We start from the raw sequence: 24432 nt of genomic DNA, 5'->3' as shown, positions 1-24432 counted from the left end.
ATAGAAAAGGTGATTAATAATTGACTTCTTAGAGTGTTTTAAACATCAAGATGTTAAGATGTGACTTGAATTGCTAAATATATGGAGTACACCAGAAGGGTATCAAATTAATTGGTTCTAGGCAAAGTCATGAATTGAATTTTGTCAGAATATCCTTTCTGATATTAAGAATTTTTTTTTTTAATACTAAAGCTTCCTTCTCATCTCCCTCTCTCAGGGACCCAGTTCAAAAATATTCTTGAAAGAAAGAATTCATATGAAAGCCTTTATAACTGATAGACTGGAAATTTTTAAATCTTTTCTGGTAGTATTTTCAAATGAACAGGGATTCAAGTAATGAATAAAAGGAATGAAGCATTAACAGTAAAATTCCAGACAACTCAAGGGTTTTGTGTTTGTGCTCTGTGTTAGTCTTTCCATTTATTATCTCTAAAACCACATTATGAAAATAAGTAGTCATCTATTAATGCATAAGAATAGTCCTAGCTATTATAATACATTTTCTAAAAGGCAATGAATCTAAAGCTAGCTCTTAAATTATTATCTTAGCTGGAAATACCAAAATTTGGGATTATAGGTGGTGAAACCATGATGTGTTAGAAGTCTGAAACCTGTAAATGATATTCTAGTAAGAGACTAAACATGCTGGAGCCTCACTATAATAGTAGTTAAAGGTGATACTATCTTATAAGGCTCATGTGAGCACTAGGTCAATTCAAACATTTATAAAGTGTCTATTATGTTCAAATGTTCTGTGCTAGGTGCTGGGGATTCAGAGATCATTTATTCAACAAGAATTTCTTAAGCACCTACTTTGAATAAAGCATTGTGCTGGGGATATAAAGATAAAAAAATGAAACAGTTCCCTCTGTCAGCACACACACACGTACATAAAATTAGTCAATTCAAAGTAATTTCCTGGGGTAAGGAAGAAGTATGCACTGGGGATGATCAGTACTTATTATGTATCTTCTATGGGCTGTGTATTCCTGACAGAGCTGGCACCTGGACTAATCCTTGGAGGAGGCTGGAAATATCTAAGAGGCAGACATGAGGAGAAAGTACATTCTAGACTACTGAGAGATAAGGAAGTGGAAGATTTAACATTCTTAAGAAGACAACTATTGGCCAAGATACTTCATGCACACAGATAGGTCATATGACATTAAGGCAAAAGGTTTCTGTCAACAAAATTTGAGGAGGGAGAAATAAAAAACTTTTAACTGGTGAAGATTAAAGAAGTCTTCATGGACACGATAGAATTGGAACTGGATAATGAATAAAGAGAAGTATGTCAACAGGTGGAAATGTGGAAGGTAGAGGTGATGTATAGTGGGAAGTCAGCATCAATATATATATCTGAGAGAGGACAGGATGAAAGCAGGGCTGACTCAGCGAGTGGCATCAGCTGGCTCAAAGAGGAAAAAGAGGAATGGAATGAAACAAGTGTGGTAAGACAGGTTGAGCTATATTGTCAAGTACTTAAAATACTGTGCCAAGTGTTTGGTTTCCAATTTTAGGAGTAAAGGAAATTCTTAAACAGTTTTGAACAAAGCAGTTTATGATGTTTGTTTTGGCAGTCAAGAGAAGGAAGGATTGAAGAGAGGTGTGAATGGATACAGGAAGAAAGCTTAAAGAATAAGACTTAAAAAATAATTGAGTGTATAATGAGAAACTGAATTATGGTAAAAGCAGTATGAAGAGATATAAGAGAAAGTGAAGAAGCATTGGAGGATGTGAACGATGTTTTGATAGATGTTGGTTAGGGTCCAAGAAGTATCAACAATGTACTGAATCACACCAAGATAGATTATGTTATACTAGGACTCATTGTAGTCCTGTGTAGAATGTACCAATTTAAGTTTCTGCTTTTAAATCACAATTCTTTTAGAATTCAATTTGATTAAATTCAACAAACATGTATTAGTTTATGCTAAATGCTAAATTATATGACACTACTGTATTCAAGTGTAGAAATATGTGGTTTTCTTACTCAATGAAAAATCATTGTTTAGATTAAAACTATAGGTAATATATTTGTTGTATGGATTGAAAAGCTTACGAAAACACCCTAGGGATTGTGTGCTTCCTCTTAAGGTGCTATACTAGTAATATTAGAACTTGAGTTTCAGAGATAGGCAGGTTATTTAAAGCAGAACTAAAACTTAGCTGTTCTTTTTAAAATTATGAGTCTTGTAAGACCAAATCTAAAAAGACAAGATATTTTTAAATAGAAAAGGAGTGTATCTAACCCCAAAAGAGAAAATTATGATTGCTAGGATATCACTGATATTTGGGAAAATATCAAAAGATGACAGGGACCTTTTTTCTAGTATGGTATTTGCTTAATAAATGCCTGGGCCTAAAGAGTAAACATCCAGTATAGTATCTTTTGAGTATAAGTCTCATCCCACCCCAATTGCTGTGTACATATTCTATATTTACTTACCTGTAAATATGTTGTATTCCCCTAGTAGATTGTAAGCTCCTTGTGGGCAATGACTGTCTCATTTTTTATTTTTATGTCCAGCACCAAACACAGTGCTTGATATATGGTGGGACCTTAACAAATGCTTGTTGACTGAATGCCTGGTACACAGTAGGTGATTAATGATTGTTTGCTGAAACATTTTTTGACACAAAACTCACTGACTATTATCCACTTGCCCATCAATACAAGCTGTCACTGATCTTGAGGAATCATAAATTCAAGTTGAATGCCAGACCAAGAAGTTAATGGAACTAGGTGGTTGACTAGACTTCACAGACTTTCTGAACTGGAAGAAACTTTAAGAATTCAACTGAACAGATGAAACTAAAATGAGAATTATAAAACAATAGGACTATTTTCAGTAAAGAAAATTTCCTTTGAAACTAAAAATTAAATTCAATAAAATTGGAACATTTAACAAAAAGTTTTAAGTGTTCAAACAATTAGCTTCAGCTTGGTTATGGCTAGAGATATATTAACCTATGATCTCTAAGTTCCTGATCATTATTTAACTTTTAACTACATTATTTACATAATATTTTACTTGGAAGAAATGAAGACTAAAATACTCTAAAGTTACGGACACAAATTGGATGAATAAAAATAGTAAAAACAACCAAAGAATAGTTCCTAAATTCATAAAAAATCTGACTTAGGTTTTGAAACTTAAGTTGAAATAGAATTATACCATTTTTGGGGTGGGATGTGATAACAATCAATAGCAACTGCTTGTAACTTCCTGTATCCTGTCTACCCATACCTACACTTCCTAATGTTGCTATCTGAAGAACATTAATTTCCCTGTTGGAAAAAAAAAATGACCAAAATTGTGAAGGAGAAATTTCTGATTTTTGGAAAGAGCCTCCCTTATCTCAAGGCATTTTATTCCTCTACCCTAATGAAGTCTCTTCATTTAAAGTGTCATCTTTCATTGGAAAACAATAGAATTTGTTCCCTATTAAAATAATTTAACATTAACATTCTGTCTTTGGATAGTATTAACTTTCCTTGTTTTGGCTCTCTGAAACTTCCATTCACTCAACCTATTTCTGTCCCGTGGGGCCAAAAAGTGTTATTTCCTTTCCACATGACAACCTTTCTAATCTTTGAAACTAGTTATCACATCACTTCCTTAACTCCCTGTGCTATTTTAGAGTAACCTTAGTTTCCTGAACTGAACTTGAAGGCAAAGTTTCAATTCTTCCTTAAGGCCCTATCCCTGCCCCTCTTCTTAATATACATTGTACTCGTCCATCTTTAAAATTAGGAACTGAATCCAATATTGCGGATGTAATTTGACCACAGCAGAATACACGATCATCATCTTACTTGTTCAGACAATATATTTATTTCACTGCAGCATAAGATCACCACTGCCTTTCTCCATGTGACATCAGTGACTCATCCTGAGCTTCAACTTCACTAAACTTTTAGGATTTTCAATCATCTATTGCCTTACACCATACGTTCCCCATCTTGGATCTGTATGTCTGATTTTTAACTACAAGCATAAGATTTCATGTATATTCTTACTAAGTTTCAGGCTTCTGAAGAATGTTGTAGGAAGAACAGAAAATGAGAGGACTTAAGATGGATATGGAGAAGGAAACTGTGCAGGACAAGTAAGGTAGTTCAGAAGTTCAATTTAGAGAGGAAAAATTTTGAGAAATTTGAGAAAAATTTAAAGGAGAATGATTTCCAGACACAAATACTAGTCAAATTCTACTTGGAGACAGAAGAATAGCCATACCAAGGACAATTAAAGGAGGATATAAAAGGATTACAAAAAATTAAGGAAGATCAAAGAAGATTCAGGAATTAAATCCAAAAAGGAAGACTCCAGACAGAACAGAAGAATGTATTTGGTAAGAAAAGACATGATAGGTTAGAAAATGCAACTGGAAAGTAAAGCAAATTGAAAGAGGGGACTTGTGAGTGAAGCAAACTAGTGAAAGAGTTGCACAGATTCTTTGGAAGTTGAATGGAAGGTGGGTGGGTATTACTGTTAGAGTCATTGTTGAGTCTAAAGAAAGGGAGCTGAACTGGATGGTCAAGTAATTAAGAAGTCATAATTAACTTAAAAGCTTCAATTGGGTATATAAAACTATAGTATAAGCACCCATCCACAAAAAAAGAAAGGCTGAAAAACCTCAATCAGTTCAGAATATGGGAAATTGTGCAATGACTTGCATCAAGTATGCAATGTTTATATTTTGTGCACAGAGCAACTGTTATCTGTGTTCCATGAGCAGGCTCATCTCTCTCTTGGAGGAGAAAGTGAAGGAACCTGAAAAAAAATGGAAATATGAGGCAGAGGATAGATCTAACTTTTATTAATGATGGTATTGAGTAGAAGGTTTACAAAGAGGATTATGAGAATGAAAAGCAGAGAACATAAAACCAGATCTGAGGCTTTTTTCTGAAGGAGGGAGCTCAATGCTCTGAGGAAGAAGTTACTTGTCTTTCAAAGAATGACAGAGCACAAGAGTGTGAGATCATTTAGTGCAGGCTAGAGAAAGGACCAAAGAGCAGCACTGCAATTTAGTGATTCCTGCTCAGAGGTGATTAGGCCATTATTTAACAAACAGAGATCTATAGACTTCCCAGAGCACGTGTATCTGACACAGTAACCTCTTTAGATTTCTCAAAATAGATGACAACTAATCATCTGTGTTTATTCACATGGTCACATACACTACTGAAAAAGAATTAAAAAGTACCAACAATGATTAAATCTTGAGCAAGAAAATTAAAACCACAGATGCACAGATTGTATTTTCTTCACTTTTGCCTTCAGAGGCAAGGGATGATGAAGAGAAATACTAATTTGGTATTTAAAAAGCTGGCTTAAGGAGGGAGTATCTTTAAATGGATTTGAACTTTTATAACACAGCATAGATTATTGGAATGACAGCCTCCTGATATGAGTTGGAGTTATAACCAATGAAGGCTGATAAGAATGGTATTTGTCAAGGAGTCCTGCAAGTCTAAATCTAGTCCTTTAAATTAAAAAAAAATGAGAGTAGGAGAAGATTGCCTATATATGTACACACACACACACACACACACACACACACACACACACACACACACACACACACCAAGCTAGATAGCATAGGGAGAGTAGCATAAGGGTACAAAAAATCAACTTCATAAGTACAAGATGGGGGAGGGCATGGTTAGTGATTTTGAAAAAAAAAAAGAGATCAAGGAGTTTTAATTGACTACAAGCTTACTATGAGTCATCATTGTGGTGTGGCAGCAAAAAAAGTTAATACAATCTTGGCCTGTATCAAGAGAAGCATGGCTTTAGGGAAAAAAAAAAAAAAGAAGTGACAGATACACTGTACTCTGTTCACAGCAGACTTCACCTGAATGTCTGTGTTCACAGGGAACCATGGTTTAAGAAGGATGTTAATAAGTTGGATACTGTCCAGAGGAGGAAAACCAGATTGGCAAAAGGTTTCAGGTGACTGATTGTCAGTTAGAAGAACTTGGAATTTCTACCCTGAAGGAAAGATGAATCAGTAGGAATATGATTATGATAGCAGTCTTCAAGTATCTTAAAACCTATCATTTAAAGGAAGGGTCAGGCTAATTTTTTTTTTTGGCCCCAGGAATAATGGGTGAGAGATAAAAAAGGGAAGTTTTAGCCCTAATGTCAGGAGAGTCTTCTAAACAATTAAGGCTGATTAGAAGGGTAATGGGTTGTTTTGAGAGATGGTGGGTTCATTCCTTGTTGGTATTCAAGTAAAGGCTAGATGACAACTTTTTAGGTATGTTATAGTGAGAATTTCTTTCATGGTCATGTTGGACTCAATGGTTGCTAAGGTTATTTACAAATCTCAAATTCAGTGGTTCCAAAAATTTTATCTTCTTAAAATTGGCCCATCATTTCAGCTTGTTAAGATATTTCTGGGTTCTAAATTCAACATATTAGCCACCCCTTCAACTTTTGTGTCATCTTAAATTTTGGGAATGTCACTTCTCCTTTCATGCAAATGTTGATAATGTTGAAAAGAACAGGTAAAGGACCCTACAGCATTCTACTATAGATTTACTTTTATGCATTAAAGTAAAAAAGAACAGTGTAAACCAAAGTACCGAGTTGAGAGAGGGCTAGATGTATTTAGAGAACACCGACACTGAGTCTAGGTTAGTAAAAAGATTACTTGTATAAGATGGAATAACAAAGTTGGAAAAGCCATTTGGGTCAGGTTAAGCGGTGTCTTCAAAGTAGGACTAACAAGTTTGGGCTTTGTTAGGTAATGGGGAGCTAGTTAAGATTTTTTAGTAAGGGAATTAAGTAATCAGAGCCGTACATTGAGTAATTAATAGGGCAACTCTGTGTAGACCATACTGGAAGGGAAGGCAGATCAGAGATAAGGGCATTGCTTAGCAGATAATAGTAATGGGAAGCCATTGAAAATTTTGGAACAAAGAAATAACAAGATAAGAAGAGCAAGAAGGGCATGATCTACATATAAAGAGGATTAGTTTGAAAATAATAAGGAAGCCCAAAGGTAAACCTGGTAATGATTTTTACTAGGGAATAGAGAGAAAGGAATAAATGTTAGATATGCTGTTCAGAAAGGCAATGAAAGAATATACGTGAAACGAAGGAATGAAAGATAAAAAAGTGAAGAGCAGGCTTAGAGGGAAGACTTGGCTTTGACATTTTGAATTTAAGGTGGCACTGAAATATCCAAATATCTTGTGGACAGGTGGATGTATGTGAAGGTATAGAGTTCAAAGGAAAAGTCAGGGCTGGAGATACTTCATAAGATTAAGAACTTAGAAGGAAATTTAGAACAACTCCTCCAATAAGGCAACCGGGACACAGAAAAGTGAAGTGACTTACTCAAGGGAGTAGGGAATAAGTGACAAGAGCAGAACCAGGTCTTGACTCCAAGTAGGCAGCTAGGTGGCACACTAGATAGAGTGCATGGCCTAGAGTCAGGAAAACCTGAGTGCAAATCCAGTCTTAGACGCTTCCTAGCCCTGTGATCCTAGGCAAAGCCATTTAACACAGTTTATCTCAGTTTCCTTATTTGAAAAAGGGAACTGGAGAAGGAAATGGCAAACCTCTCTAGTATCTTTGACAAGAAAACAATAAAATAGGGTCAGGAAGAGTCAGACACAAATAAAGCAACTGACTCCAAATCAAGTGCTCTTTCTACTGTACTACAAAATCTATAATATTTGGGAGTTTTTAATATAGAGGTGGTGGTTGTAGTCCTATGACAGTTGTAAAAAATAGACTCGAATACAGGACTACAATCCCCACAAGCCTTTGCTCCACTTCCCCCAAAATGCTTTGTATTCTCATGGGAATTCTGAGGTGGGCCAAGATCGAGGAAGGATTTAGGCTGGTGGCAAAGGTTTTTGGCCCTTCTTTTGGACTTCCGTTTTGGAGCAGAGGTGTCTCTTCGGTTATTTTGTCTAGGCCTCTGGCCTAGGCACATGTTTCTTACTTGTATATTCTTTAATCCTTAATCCTTAATAAACCTCTAAAAAATATAATACTCCTTGCAGAGAGAAACTAATTTCTACCTGCCTCAGTCTCCCCATATTCCTAAATTTTAACTGTTACACAGTGAAGGTGCTTGCTGTGGAGAAAATATGTTCTAAAATTGTGTTGAAATTAATATATAGGCTTTGAGCAAGGGACCTAGAAGTTCTCCCATAAGTAAAATGCATGAGCTTTATGTTCACTGGTTGTGATACTTATTTTAAATAATTGAGTTTTATAATTTTAATTTACCTAATTAATTAGACTGAACTGATTTTCTTTCTTATTTCCTGAATCTTGACTCTCTTTTGAATAATGGAATTTGCCAGATAGGTGAATTCTGAATAGACAAAATGTTACTGTGTTAAAACTGTTTATGGTTTCCTATTCTATGCTGAATATCTTAGAGACAATTCCTTGTGCCTGAAGAGAGTTAGATGTTCAAAGATTCAATAAATAGGAACTACTCCTTTTTAAAGCTAACAAATATTTATGATATCAAAATGCACCTTGTCTAGGATTTAGGAAGACAGCTTATATAAAATTATTATGTTTCTTCTCCCTTATTTATTTTAGACTGTATTTTAAAGTTTTTTTTTTCCAGAGACTATAATATGTTTAACAACAACTCTCCAAAATGGGTTAATAAATAGGAAGTTCTTCAGATTTCTATGCAGGAAAGTAAATATATATATTAAAAAAAAAGAAAATTTGACTACTTGTTGTACATAGTCATCATGCAGTTTTTCAAGGAATTTATTATCAAACAAATGAATATGGAGAAATATACAAATGTTTAAGACCAGTCAATTAAATGTAATAATTATTACATAAGGCAAAACTGATCTTTAAAATGAGATGTGACATTTTAGTTACTAACTGAAAGTTGACCTACATTTAGAAAAATTGTGGTTTCTTTTCTAGTTTTCAATGTTCTGGAGGCATCATTAGTAGATGATAAAATAGTAGTAACTATTTTTTATAATTCTTGAATATACATTAATAATTTTGTTCCTAGATCATTGTTCAATACTTTAATGATCATACAAAAATGTTAGAATGAGTGGAAATAGCAAATTCTACAGTTTTTTTTTGTCAGTTTCCATTGAGACTTGGCTCAACATTTTTCTTAGAAAGGAATGAACTACATCACCCCAGGTTTTATGTAGTTGGCTTTACTGAGGGATAAACAGCATTTTGTCTATCTTTTTTTCTTAGTATGTAATGCTCAAAATCCTACTTTAAAAATAATACATGTTAGATGGGATGAAAGTGATGTAAGGTCACCACTACTTGCTCACTGGGTATTGAATCAACTGAATTTGCATTCAAACTTCAATAATCCATATTATGGATGGCAGCAGGGAACCTGAAACTAAAGAGCTTAAAAGTAATTTACATTTCATTAGAGAAGGTATTACAGGTAGAATTATTTCTAATTATACTATTTCGGGGTCTCAGAAGATGGCCCACAGTAAGAATGCTTTGCTGATTAACTTACAATGAGTTCTGTTAAGTGAAATAACACACTTGATAAAAGCCTTCACTAATTTCTACCCTTATGAAAATTGTTCTTTAGAATAAAATCCTGCTGTTTTGGTATTTATCTATTATCTGCTGTAACTGGATTTGGATGTAAAGTAAGAAAATGTTCAAATATGACATTTTACAAAGGTTTACATGCTGTTTTCCTTTTTTCCTCTATCTTTTAGAGGACCCTGTAGGGAGATTTTGGGGGTAACCAAGAAAGGCTACATAAGATCAATGATTCTTATAGTAAGGGACCAACTGTGTTAAGGATTGTTCATTTTAGGTGTTAAGTCCCAGGTTTAATTGTCGAATGACTGACAATTGCATGATAAGGAGGAAAGTAAAACTATAGAGTTAAAGGAGGGGAAAAATGAAAGAGACAGATTTTGAGGTGGAATCTGTTAACGGGAATGAATGAAAAATGAAGTGTGTGAAATTGCAAGAAACACTTCCTTCTGTAATGTTTTCATTTCTTATGTAACTGCTTTTCCAAGTTGTTGGTTTTTTCTTCTAATTATGTTTTCCATTGATTGCTATTATAATCAGTTTATATTCCCTGGGCATAGAGAGATGGAGAGTATGGAAAGAAATGAGCTCAAAAGGAGAAACTTTAGATCCAAAAACTGCTATGTACAATTCAGAAAATCTAAACAGAGATGAATGCTTGCTGTAGCCTGTGTTTAACTTGGAGAACTTTAATAGATGTGGGGAGATGTCCAGTAGCTATTCATCTTGTGAGTGGCATTTTAACTACTGTCAGAATGTTATTAACATCAGCAACATAATACAAGAGGATACTGGGTTGGTTAAGAGAAGACCTCTGACTTCAAAGAGCTTTCATTTTAATTAGGGATACATAATTATCAAATTTAGAAACTGCCTTTTACATCCATTTGTTTATTTAGTTATTAGGGTGTAAAAATGGAGATTTGAACCCCGGACTTTAATCCCCAGAAGTCCTTGCTCTAGTTCCTGAGATGCCCTCTAATCTCACTGAGATTTCCACCTGGGCGAGATAAAAAAAAATTCTATTTAACTGGCTGTAAAAGCCTACTGAGCTCTCTTCCTACTTCCACTTCTAAGCAGACGCATCTCTCATGATGTAAGTGAAATTGAATGGGCCTCTTAGTCCTCCTGGGCACGTGCTTTCTTGTATTTTCTTAAATTCTTAATCTTTAATAAACCTCTAAAAATATAATACTTCTAGCAGAGAAACTAATTTTTAACTGCTACAAGGGATAAGGAGAATGGAAGGGAGTCAGAGACCTGACAGTGGCTATACCAATATTTGGTTTAAGGAATTGATAGCTGACTAAGTGACATAGTTTTGAAAGTTAAAAAAAAAAATCTTACCTCCAGCAACAAGTCCAGACTCCCCTAACTGAATAGCTACTCCAAAGCCCCCAAGTTTAACAGGTGCTGAATTTTCTTTTGAGGCAAGGAGGACACAATGGGGCTAAAAGAAAAACAAAAGAAATGATTACCTTTCAGATTTCAGATCCAATTTACTCACAGAACTGAGTGAAATGACAATATAGTAGTGAGTTCAAATTTTCATAAAGAGATTTCATCTTTTCCTTCATGGTGGCCATTGGCCTTTCTATGCTTAGATTTTTCATTACTTGCTGTATTTTCCAAGGACTTGCCTGTCATAGCCCAGATTCTTCAGGAATTCTCTGCTCCCAACATTAGGATCACTGTGTAACTAATTTGAAATCAGACATTCATGAAATGCAGTCAACTTTTCTCCCTTTCCACACAGCACTCTCTCCCTTGGGTGACATTCTAGGATTTTAAAAGAATAATATGCTTCATTTTTCCAATCAAAATATTCCTTGAAATTCCATCATATGCTGGTCTAAAGGATAGACAGTCATTATTGGTGTTCCAATTTCATGAAAATTCCCCTTTACTTTGGGAAAATAAAAGTGGTTTCTTTTCATCCCTTCTTCTACTATTACCTCAAGTATAAAGCATTCAACTTTAGTACAAAATATATGTATATTTTAATTAATCAACTAGATAGTCAATAATTTTAGCTTTGACTGGTAATACACTTAGCTAGTATAATGTAATCCTTATGGTACAGCAGTAATTTCATATTTTGTGGCGAATATCTTTTATATTTGTATAAGCGATAAAAACAAAAGAAAGTTTTATTGACAAAACAGAGAACTGTACAAGTTACTAAAACAAAAAAGGAATATTCAAGTAGAAGCTTTAATATTTCTAAAGAGGAATAGAAACAAAAGGAACGAGAGCATGTAGGAAGGAGTAAAGCCTGAAAAGCAAAAGAAGAAAAAATGCCATAATGCAAATGACAAAAAAGGAAAAATATTCTTTAGACTCAATAGGAATGAGAAAGATAAAGGAAATACCCTTTTATTGTATAATAATCACAACAATAATAATACCTAACATTCATATAGCACTTTATAAACAACTAATTTTATCCATTTAATACCATTGGGAAGTAGTGCTAGTGACATCTTAATTTAGATTTCATTTTTTCTAGATTACTGGTTCACCTATTTCTCCACTTATAGGAAGTTAGGGAAAAAAGATCATTTATTAGACAACCATGCTAAGCATTCATTGATCTCATTTGATCCTTACCACAGTCCTAGGAAATAGGTGCTATTATTAGCCCCACTTTGTTTTTGAGGAAACTGAAGCATAGAAGAGGCTAAGTGACTTTTCGGGGCCGCTTAGCTACTCAGCTTCTAAGTGTCTAAAGTCAGGCCTGAACTCTGGTCTTCTTACTTCCAGGTCCAGCACTCTTTTAATTGCAGCACCACTACCTTGCTGCCGTGATGGGAAGATAAAACACTGGAAATGGATGAAATTATATAGAATCATGAGTTTGTTTCCTGTTTTCTAATACTATCTTAATTAGTTTTCTCTCTCCCTAGAATTGGGGAAGGGTAGAAGTGAGAAAAATAAGGTGGTTAATATAGCCAGAAGCCCGTTCTCCTTTCTTTTCTGGTTGGATGGCATTGTCTACTACTTGTAAGAAGTCCATCAACCCCTCTCCCTTGTCTGACCTATTGTTAACACCCCAAAGCAAGGAGAGCAGGCTTTGTCTTGGCTGGTATTTTAGGGACCTGTCTTTCTAGGTTTGGAGGATGGAGAGCTGGCAAAGGTAGCATTATGGCAGCAGGGTGCATAGTGGGTAGAGCACTGGATTTTGAAGCAGAGAAACCTGGACAGGTCACTTAACCTTCTTTAGCTCTAGTTTTCTCATTGTAAAATAATGATCATGAGCTGTGGTGAAGATCAAATGAGATTATGTATGTAAAGAATTTTGCTAGCCTTAAATCATTATATAAATGATAGCTTCGGTTACTATTGTGCCAGGAGAATGTGAGTAGATGGGGGAAGCTCTGATATTTTGTGAGGTCTTTTCCTTCCATATTTTCTCCTCTAGAAAGTCAAGTGAGTGGTATCTGCAAAGTGCTTAGCACAGAAGCAGGCATTAAATAAGTGCTTGTGCCATCCTTTATTTCTCCTACTTGAGGTCTGAAAAATGTAGGACATTAACATATGTATAAAAAAAGGAGAGAATTGACAAAGTAAATTAAGTCATCAGGCCAACAAATGCTTTGTCCATGATGAGACTTTCTGATTCACTCATTCATTCTTAGTGAGTATCCGTATCAGAGCTTAGGGGGCTCTAATAAAGGATGTGAGGGAAGAATAGAAAGAGAAGTTGAGAAAAAGGACGAACAAGAAAGGAAGGGGAGGAAAACAAGAGAAAGGGATAGGCAACAGATTTTAAGTAGACTAGAAAATAAGCTACAGTGGAGAAAAAAATGGGGAAAAGTATCTATTAAGTGCTTACTCTGTTGCTGGGCACTATAAGAAGCACTATACAAACATCTCATTTAATCCTTACAACAATCCTGGGAGGTAGGTGCTAATCTTATTCTTATTTTACAGTTGAGGAAACTGAGGCTGAGGTTAAGCCCTAAGCAGCACCAAGGCTTAGCCTATTGCTTGCCACATAGTAGGTGGGTGCTTAATAAATATTTAGTGATTGCGCGTTAAGTGATTTTTCCAGGGTCACAAAGCTAACAAGTTCATGAGGCCTGAAAAAGACAAATACTAATTTTACGCAAAGACTGATGACTTGAATCTAAAAGCAACATAGAAACTGACATTGCCACTACAAAGTCATTGCTAAAATTTTGAAAACATGAGAAGTTGGAAGGTAAGTGAAGATGATTAAACACAATAGAAGCATTATGTTAAAGATGACTTAAAATCATATGATGAGAAAATAAGGTGATATTGAGAGAGCAAAAAATATCTGACATACAATCCTTATGCTCTGCTGTTATCTATACAATTTAAAAGAGAGAAAGGTTTCAAATATGTTGGGTAGACTTCCTATGGGAGATAAGAGGACATGGATAGTTTGTGATTTGTGTCACTGAAGGGAGTATTCACATCTATTAGATCACAGATTTATCAAAGTATGTAATTATTTCAAAAAAGTAGTTATTTGCATGTGATTTTGTAAACAGTATACTAATAAGATTAGCATAGCCACAAAAACACATTTTTATTTAGCTAACGTGGCAAAGTAAGTGACTAGGGAAAAGTAAGAGTTGCAAATTATCTTAAAGAGAATTTTCATTTTCTTTATATTTATATGTAAAAATAAACTAGGAAACTCTGAAAAACACTAATAGCAATATATAAAGGCCACAGAAACAATTAGAATGAGTTAAAGATTATTTCACCTGAAAAAGACAAGGCTCCAAGGTGACCACACCCCAATAAAAGCAACAATAATCTAGCTATTCTTCATCTGCACTGACAATAGAAAAGAAAAAAAAAGTTATATTGCAATGAGAGATTTAGATTATACACAAAGCTAATCACTAAACACTGGCATGGAAGATTCCATGAGGGAGCCTGAAATATTCTCTAAACACTGAGATAGACTAAGTCTATCCTATCTATACTGTCTGAAGGAGAATAGGAACACCTATTAAGGCCATTCAGCCTCAAGAGTCTAAGATTTTTAATGAGTAAGATCAAAACTCCATCTCTAAAAGTATAGTATCTGATAAAGTTGATATGTTTAAGGACCAGGTATATTATTATATAACTGTGCAAATCAAGAGCACACATATAAAAGGCATTTTCTTTTAGGATCTAGCAAAACAAACTTCTGGAGTCCCAGCCTTGTTAATCATAGAACTGTTAAAAAAAAAAAAGTAACATTACGTATGCAATTCTGACCAATTGCTTCACCACCGGATGGAGGAACACAAAAAGCTAAGTAGCTGTTCAAACCACTTTAGCTAAGGAAGGATTTGGTTTAACTCCTTTTAGTACTAGAGGTTTGCTAAAAACGACTAAACTGTGAGTATTTTCTTTGATCTTAGACAAATGAAAGAAAGATTTTCATGTAAACTTAACTACTTTATGAAAAATTGCATAAAATGCTTTATAAAATTTATTAAAATAAAATATATTAAAATAAATAATATTTAAATTATGGCCATTTTCTTTTATAGTTATCTTAAGAATATTTGGAAATTCAAGGCATCAAAATCTGAAGATTAATACTGTAAAATATTAATTTTACTTTTTATATAGTATAATTTATAATTTTATAATATAATTTATAATATTGTTTATGTAGTATGACAGCTTGAAAAATAACAAATCTAACTCAATTTTTATTCTGTTCAAATCAATGGATTTTTGGGAAGAGTGTAGCTTCAATGACCAATCATTATCAAGTTGTCTTGGGTAGTGGTAGTAGTAGGAGGTTCAGAATGAAGATAAAGGTTTAAATCCGTTTGTTCATCTGAAAACTAAAGGTATTGAGCGATTTATCTGCTAAGGTACCTTTCACCTCTAAAATTGTATGATTCTCAAGTTAAGATTACGATAAGTTTAAGATCAGATCAGATCAAGTTAAGCTTGGATATGATATAATTTTAAAGATCTAATAATATCATTGTTCCTTTGGGAAAGGTAATAGATATTCTACAGAAATATGTCACTTCTTAATTAATATGGTAAAAATGCATTCTCTCTTTCTTGTACACAAATAAACAAGTTTTCTTTGATCATCTTTAAAATCTAATTTTTGATAACCAAAGTGGTATACCTCTATATAAAATGCATGATAGAAAAGCAATATTTAATGTATAGCAGCTACACCTGCCAGTTATTAGAGAATGATCTAACAGTTGCGATGTTTTTGTTCTCAACCAAACTGCTGAGTCTCTATTAGCTCAATCTGTCAAAAAACAAAGCATTCTAAGTTCCCAAGGGCTAACAGTTCAATTCCTTCCATATCCTACTTCACCAAATTTATATTAACAAGTGTCGATACAGATATAATCTACTAATTTAGAGATTATTGATTAACTTCAGCTATACAATGCACACACAGCTAACAATCATAATTCTGAATGGTACTGGACTATTTACATGAATGTGAGGCAAGTTTGCACCAATTTCACTATTTGAAGAATCCATAGAGGCAGCTAGGGGGCTCAGTGGATAAAAGAGCCAGGCTTGGAGTCAGGAGGACCAAGGTTCAAACTTGGCCTGACACTCCCTACCTGCTTGTGTGACCTTGGGCAAGTCACTTAACCCCAACTTGTCTAGTCCTTACCACGCTTCTGTTTTAGATACTTAGTATCAATTCTAAGACAGAAGATAAGGATTTCTTTTTTGGAATAACTAATAGTGGTAGCTGTAAACCTGGGGAAAGTGACTATCAAATATGTATTATTAAGAATTATTTTAAAACCAATACTTCTTTCTTTAGCTCCTGGCTAGGAAGGCAAGGAAACAGATTCATGTTAAATAGTCTATGCCAGAGTTTGTTAGGTATCAATGACCTAACCTCAAAAATTAGGTCTGGAATTGGGTTGGAGGAGTTTGAAATGTGCTTTGTAGAAGTGCTGAATTTCTTGAATGTTTTCTTAATTGTTAATGAGGTCTTAACTATGGGATCTTAAACACATTCTTGACTTCTCTGTAACATGAGATCAACCAACCCCTTCCAATTTTCTCAGATATTCTTATCTCCTTAGTTTTGTTTTATTTTTGTGAGACTGAGTCTCTTATTTTTGCCAGGCTGGAAGTTCAGTGACCATTTATGGGTCTTATCCCATTAAGAAGGAAGGAAATAAGCATTTGTTAAATGCCTACTGTGTGCAAGTCTCTACATGGTACATAGTTTCTGCTCTGAAGGGGATAACATTCTAATAAGCCAAACCACATGTAAACAATAATATAGATACACGATATGAATAGATAAAATGGAGAGCTGATTTTGGAGCCAGGAATACCAATTCTCCCTGATACATATTCCCTATTTAAGCTTATAAATTGAACAGAAAGTACTGACCTGTGTTGGTGGAGAGGGTGTTTCCTTATCTAAAGGTTCCTTGTATCATGAAATCACAGATCTAATCCACATTCTCATATTTTGTATTTTTTTCATTTGTATATATTGTTCTCTTCCCTCTAGTATATACAGTAAAATTCTTTCAAGGTAGAGACTGATCTGTTCTTGACTTGACATCACCAGTGCTGTGTACAGTGCGCCTGGCGAAGGGTACCATTTCATACTTATTGAACTAAAACTCTAGTCCCCCAGGGTGTGTAATCTTGGAGTCATTCTTGACTCTTCTCTCTTTCTTTTCCCACTGACAAATCTCATTGCTTTTTCCTCCACAACTTTCAGGAGTTCATTATTTCTAATCTAGACTATTACAATATTTTATAAATTGGACTTCTAGTCCCTAGTCTCTTCCCTCTTCAATCTATCCTCCATACAGTTGCCAAAATAATCTTCCTAAAGCCTTCACATGTTATTCCCTTGGATCAAGAAACTTCCATGACTTCCCATTATTTTTAGAATAAAATATAAACCTTTCTCTTTGGAATTTAAAACTTTTCACAGTTTGATTCCAGCTATCTTTGTAGTCTGATTATTTAACAGTTCCCATTCACACACTCTTCATTCCTATCAAACTAAACCATTTGCTGTCTAAACTCAGTACATCCTCTCTTGAATCCACCCGTTTGCACCAGCTATCCCGGATGTCTGGAATGAACATTCTTACTTCTACCCCTTACAATCCTTAGCTTCCTTGAAGGCTAAATTGATGTGGCACTTTCCAAGGGAAAACCTTTCCTTATTCCCTAAGCTGATAGTGCTTATGTGTATATGTGAAATATGTCTATATACATGTATACATATATATGAATTTTTTTTACATGTTGTATCCCTGACCCCATTCCCTTATAGAATGAAAGTTCTTTAAAGACAGATTTTCATTGTCTTATAGCCCTACTGTCCAAGCACAATGCCTTGTACATAATAGGCACAGATGGGTTAGTGAAGAGAATTTTTACTCTGATATTTATTTACTTTTGAGAACAATCAAATATTTTATTGCATTCTACTTATCTAGTATATTGGGCAAGAAGCTATCATAGGGAAATTGCTTTAGTAATGAGATTAATCTCCTTTCAGAAAAAGTCTAGTATAGTCTATTCTTGGAAACATCACGAGACATTAGATGAAAATGATGAAAGGTTTCCTGGCTAAGTCAAAATATTAATATGACATGTGATTCATATCAAAATTCTTTCCACTTCATTTTTTGCAAAAGTACTGAAAAGATGTATGTAAGTGAGAATATATTTTAAATGCACTGGGGAACCTGGCTATTTAGAGGTAAAAAGCTTTTGTAAATGGAATAATCAATCTCAGATTGATCTGTAAAAATTAATTTTCATTTATCAGATGTGTTTAAATGAGACAAAACCATATATTTGATGAAGATTTTTGTTAGTTATGTACTAATCTTTAAAATTACTAAATTCTGGGAGTATTTTTATCTGGGAAGATTTTTCCCTCTTCCCTTTCCCAATTTTTTGGGACCTAATCTATGTTCATTTTTTAATTCATCCAATTACTCTGGCCCATGTTAATTTTTATTTTCCGAAATTTCTCTATTTCTTTGATTATATAAATTTAGCACTTGATAGATACATATATTAATTTTGTAATATATTTATGTAAATCTAGTTTCTATCCTCAAATATATGAAATACTGGATTCCTTGCTTTTGGCATGAGTTTATTACAACAGGATATAACGGTATATATGGTAGAAGGCTCAGTGCATATTCAATACTTAGGAAACAAGTCCTGAATGACAAACTCTGCTATCATAAAAACAAGAAATTGAATTTCCAAATCATCTTAAGTGGATGGATCTCTTTTGTCTAATTTAATACATCTTCATCCATGTTACACCTATGGGTGTATTCCAAGGCTCTGCCTTATGACTTTCTTCTTTTTCCTCTTTATACTTTCTCGGTTGATAATCTTCTCTGCTCCCATGTATTTAATTATCATCTCTACGTAGAAGATTTCCAGATCTATATATCCAACACTTTTCTTGTGTGATCCAGTCCCACATTATGGACTGCCTATTGGACATTTCAAACTGCATGTTCCATTAGGCATCTCAAAGTAAACATGCCCCAAACAAATCTCACTACTTTCTTGCCCAAACCCAACCCTCTTCTTAACTTTGCCATCATTGCTGAGCCTATAACCACTCTTTCAGACACTCCAGGCTGCTTTTCCACCTTTACTCACCCTGGATACCCAATTAGTTTCCATATTCTGTTGTTTCTGTCTTTACAACATCACTCATACATCTGTGTCCTCTTTACTCACACAGTCACCATCCTAGCTCATTTCTTCATCATCTTTTGCCTGGACTGCTTCAATAGACTTCTAAGTCTCTGCCTCACATCTCTCCCTTCTTCAATTCATCTTCCATGATTTTCCTAAAGTGCAGAGTTGACTGTGTAACTTCTATTCAATAAACTTGAGTGGCTTCTTATCACATAAAAATCAAATATACTCCTGTCATGTATAGTAGTCTTTTTATTCATTACTTCCATACACATGGGAGAGTTTAACGATATTGTCCTACTTGCTTTTCCTTATATATGACACTACCTTCTGTCTCCACACTGGCTCTTTCCCAGTCTTTCCCCTTCTCCCCACCAGCTATTAATGCCTTCCCATCTAGTGTTACCTCGTATGCATTTTGTATGTACCTTTGATATGGTTATTTATGTTCATGGTGTTTTCTCCATTAGAATGGGAGCCATGAGGACAGGCACTAGTTTCCTTTTTTTTTTTTTAACCTTAGAGTGTAGCATAGGGCCTATAGCACATTATAAGTGCTCAATAAGTACCTGTTGATTGACTTAGTAATAAAATTTATTCACTAGCCAAGACATAACTTGGCTGTTGGTATTCAGAATTCTTGAATTTACACATGTACTTTCCAATACATACTATCTAGGACACAAGGCTATTTTTGGTGACGACGAGACTCTCATAATTGGTGGAGCACACTGTAGGTGCGGAACAAGGGTTTCATTCAACTACCAATTATTTAACACTCACAACATGCCTAATACTTTGCTAGTGATGAAAGGGATGCAAATAGACTTCAGACATGATTCCACACCTCACAGAGCTTATTACCAATAAGCAAGAGTGAATCATGATGCTAATGAGATTGAAAAAACCTAAGTCAAAGTAATATGCTATAGCTTAGGATAATGTCAACATTTTGATTTTGATTATACTACCTAATATTTCACAAATGGAATAATTAGGACCTAAATAATAACTGAGACTTGGTAGTTCTGTTGCTCTTCTTCGTTCCATCTCCATTTTTTGCCTCAATTAGGTATTTTAAAGTAACATCTAAGACAAAATGCTAAACATGTGCTACTGCCAGAAGGAAAGTTATAGTAAGTTGCTGTTGAAGGTATTTACTGATGGAACAAATGTTTCTTAGAAAGGCAAAGGCCACAAACAGCAAAGAGGTATCAAAGGCTTACTTTATAAAATCTGAAAATGAAACCTTTTTTTAACTTGTACTTTGGTCAGAAGGAGGCATGCTTTTAAATTACCAAATGATTTTATTGCAGGTACAATCTGAAAGCATGAAAACTTCCTTTGAGAAATATACAACATCACTTTTGCTCTCCATATTCACATAGAAGAGAAGAAAAGTCACGCTGTTTCAATGACTTCAACTTCATCTTACTCCTTGCCTTGCTCCTCCTATGACAACATCTTCATGAATAACCAAAGTAGCCAATGCCAAAATGACTCATCAGAGACACCAAATGCTACCATCTGCCCTATGAATGAACAGTTATTGTCTGTTGTTTTAACAATTTCCTACTCCATTATTTTTATTGTGGGACTTGTTGGAAACATTATAGCTCTTTATGTATTTTTGGGAATCCATCGTAAAAGAAATTCTATTCAGATTTACCTGCTTAATGTAGCCATTGCAGATCTCCTACTCATCTTTTGCCTCCCCTTCCGAATACTGTATCATGTTAACAAAAACATGTGGACACTGGGTGTAATTTTCTGCAAGACAGTGGGAACACTATTCTACATGAATATGTATATTAGCATTATTCTTTTGGGTTTGATCAGTTTGGATCGCTATATAAAAATTAATCGGTCTATCCACCAGCAAAAAGCCTTAACAACCAAGCAAAGCATTTACATCTGTGGTATAGTGTGGGCACTTGCCATAACTGGATTTTTAACTATGATTATTTCAACAATTAAAAAAGGAGGACATGATTCTACTATGTGCTTTCATTATAGGGACAAGCATAATGCAAAGGGGGAAGCAATTTTTAACTACATCATAGTAATAATATTTTGGTTAGTATTCCTTCTACTAATCCTTTCATATATTAAGATTGCCAATTATCTTTTGAAGATTTCAAAAAAGAGAGTCAATTTCCCCAATTCTGGGAAATTTCATACCACAGCACGGAATTCCTTTATTGTGCTTATTATTTTCACTATATGCTTTGTTCCTTATCATGGTTTTAGATTCATTTATATTACATCCCAGCTAAACACAACACCTTGTTACTGGAAGGAGATTTTCCACAAAATCAATGAAATCATGCTTGTACTCTCATCTTTTAATAGCTGTTTGGATCCAGTTATGTATTTTCTAATGTCTAGCAATATCCGCAAAATTATATATCAACTTATTTCAAGAAGATTTCAAGGGGAATCAAGCAGAAGTGAAAGTACTTCAGAATTTAGAGCAGGCCATTCTCTGCATGATACTTCTGTAAGTGTTAAAATTCAATCAACATCTAAGAGTACTCTTAGATGAATGTGTTATAAAGAATAACGAATCACTGCCTTTACCAACCAACAACAATTCCTATAAGTATTAGAGATAATTACCAAATTTAGCACTGATGTTTCTAGCATTAACAACAACAAAAAGTCATTTCTTCTTAATTTTTCTTTTTGTAAATATGGTGTGTTATGTTTCATTTGCTTTATTTATCAATTGATATGTTGAAGAGTAAGAAAAGGTTCTGGTCACTGCAAGAAGATTTTAAGTCTATGATATTCCAGACTAAGATATTTTAAAAAAATGTTACTGTAAATTATTGTTATATTTGTTAAAATGGACTGCAAAAGTATTTACTGGAATTTATGAACATCATAAAGCAAACTGAAGAAAACTTTTGTTTCCCAAACAAGTAAACTACTATTGGTATATGTTTCTATTTAATAAAGTTTAGAGAGCATAAATGTTTTAGAGAAATCATTTTAGGATGATAAAAATGTGTTAAGTTGTTATTAAAAATTGTTATTTATCAAATACATACAACCCATACCTTTAAAAAATAAAAGGTGAACTTTTTTCCTGTTTCTATAACCATAATCTATATCACTGTGTTAGATAATATAATTAGCAAACCAAATATTTAAAATAAAAAAGATATCATTTATTTCCTAGTTTCCTTGTGAAATAAAACTATAGAAGGAGAGAATAAATTTCATAGCTCTTTGTCCATGTTATCTAACAAAATGTAAATACTTTGCAAAAGCAACTACTGAGATACAACTGAAAAAAAAAAGTGACAGAGACTACACTTAAAAAGCAAACGATTTTGGACACAAAACAATCAAGTTTTTAAATAAAATAAAATTGTGTGTGATTCTTTGGTAGAGAAATTATAAAAATAATTATATCACTACTATAACTATAATGATAAGGGGAGGAACAGAATTCAATATTCAATGAATAGTGAACAGCTGAGTAAATTGTAATACATGAACATAATGGACTATCACTGTGCCATAAGATGTAAGAAATATGAAGAAAACAAAAATGTGAAATTTATACAAAGTGATGATGTGCAGTACAATTTCAGTGGTATTCATATTGACTATGACTAACTAAAAAGAACTGAAATAGAATTCAAAAAGACATAAAGAAGAAAAAAAGATCAGAAGGGAATTGGGAAGCATACAAAATGTTTCTGTTGTTTTGTTAAAGTTAACAAACACTGAAAAACAAATTTCAAATAATTTGGATCTTATGATTTTAGATGCATTTTATTTTCTTTATCTGAATGTTTTATTAATGATTTTCAACTGGAGAATGTTTTTTCAAAAGAAATTTAAAAATTAATAATCATAGAATTTAAAAGTTGTAAGGGACCTGTGGAGAAGAGAGAAATTACAAGACAAAAAGCTGGAGACTGATCAGCTGTCAATCAAAGGAAGATTCCATTTGGAATGTTACCGGAAAACAGTGGAAGGCAAGAGCCAGCTGCTGACTGGATTTTGGGGCTTCTTGGCTGACGGTGGTGACTTTGAAGGAAGAAGCTGGGTTTATCTCTGGGACTTGGGGTAATCAAGTTGGAGGTGGCCTGGCTGATTTGAAGGCAGAAGAAGGACAATAATCCAAATATCTCTCTCTGATTTGCTCTGTTTCATGCTAGTGACTGAATTGCCATTTCTCTCAATATCCTCCAACCTAAGACTCACTGTAGATAATAGGGAAACCTCCAACCCTCTTACCTCCATCCTCCATCTGTTCCTGTTTTTCCCTAATAAACCCTTACATGAGATAAAGAAGAGAAAAGAGTATTTCCTCTGAAACATCATAGCTCACCCTGAGTGACTTAGAAGGAGGCTGAAGAAGAAAAGGGGAGGGGAAGCAGAGGGGGAGGAAGGGAGGCTGGAAGAGGGAGGAAGGGAGGTATAAAAGGGAGGAGGGTAGTCACGCGAAAGGAAAAGGGATATTATTAGTATTAGTCCATATTGCTCTTCCTTTATTTTTTTTCCCTTCTGAGAGTTACTTCATACTTTTCCCAGAAAAGCCCAAGAGGGGCTGCTAGGTAGCTCAGTGGATAATGCCAGGAGATAGGAGGTCCTTGGTTCAAATCAGCCCTCAGACACTTAGCTGTATGACACATGGCAAGTCACTTAATCTCAATTGCTTAGCTCTTAACATTCCTCTGCTCTAGAACTGACACTTAGTATTGACTCTAAGACAGAAAGTATGGTTTAAAAAAGAAAAGAAAAGCCTTAGAGCAACAATGTCCAGGTGTTAGCTTTTTTTTTTTTTGCATCCTGCTTAGTTTTCACTGACTTCTATTGAAAATAATTGTGCTTCCTTTCCTATTCAGAACTAATGCTGCTGAGAACCAAGAGAGCAGGAATAATTTCTTGCATATTTTTATATTCATCAGTTTAACAGAGTAGGTGTTTAACAAATATTGTTGAAGACAATGCTTTCCCTTCACTAGGTGTAAGGCCTACGTTTAAAAGGGGCAGTCAGTCACTAGAACCTACATTCTAGATTTGCCTCTGTCACTAACAAGAACTGGGAAAATTAATCATGCTAGGATTTTTAGTTTCTTTATCTTTCAAATTATGGATAATGTAAGATTTCTAAGGATATTTATAGGTCTGAAATGTCATGATTCTGTTAGTCATTTGGGTTCTTTCAGTTAAATGTTGATTA

The 24432-nt window shown here is 34.2% G+C and overlaps 2 protein-coding genes across 20 annotated transcripts in view; one reads left to right on the top strand and one right to left on the bottom strand.

The window, feature by feature from the left end:
• Positions 1–24432, bottom strand: part of CASK (calcium/calmodulin dependent serine protein kinase) — a 465908-nt gene that overhangs the window by 136787 nt on the left and 304689 nt on the right. For all 18 annotated transcript variants that reach the window (XM_007493327.3, XM_056826146.1, XM_056826147.1 and 15 more), the window contains exon 6: positions 10887–10989. In XM_007493327.3, coding sequence (XP_007493389.2) covers positions 10887–10989 — 103 coding nt within the window. The remainder of the gene's footprint in view (positions 1–10886; positions 10990–24432) is intronic.
• Positions 3866–23547, top strand: GPR34 (G protein-coupled receptor 34). Of its 2 annotated transcripts, none has more exons than XM_007493321.3 (2): positions 3866–4356; positions 20546–23547. In XM_007493321.3, exon 2 carries the CDS (start codon positions 20644–20646, stop codon positions 21772–21774), a length of 1131 nt encoding a protein of 376 aa, XP_007493383.1. In that variant the 5' UTR covers positions 3866–4356; positions 20546–20643; the 3' UTR covers positions 21775–23547. The 2 variants fall into 2 exon arrangements, with proteins under 2 accessions (XP_007493383.1, XP_007493382.1); XM_007493320.3 differs by lacking the exon at positions 3866–4356 and adding an exon at positions 14807–14906.

Source organism: Monodelphis domestica, chromosome 4 (assembly GCF_027887165.1).
Source record: "Monodelphis domestica isolate mMonDom1 chromosome 4, mMonDom1.pri, whole genome shotgun sequence".
Lineage (NCBI taxonomy): Eukaryota > Metazoa > Chordata > Mammalia > Didelphimorphia > Didelphidae > Monodelphis > Monodelphis domestica.
This window is presented reverse-complemented; position numbering and strand designations above follow the sequence as displayed.

Coding starts and splice junctions, on each gene's coding strand:
- GPR34 (XM_007493321.3), top strand. CDS start 20,644: ATGACTTCAACTTCATCTTACTCCTTGCCTTGCTCCTCCTATGACAAC.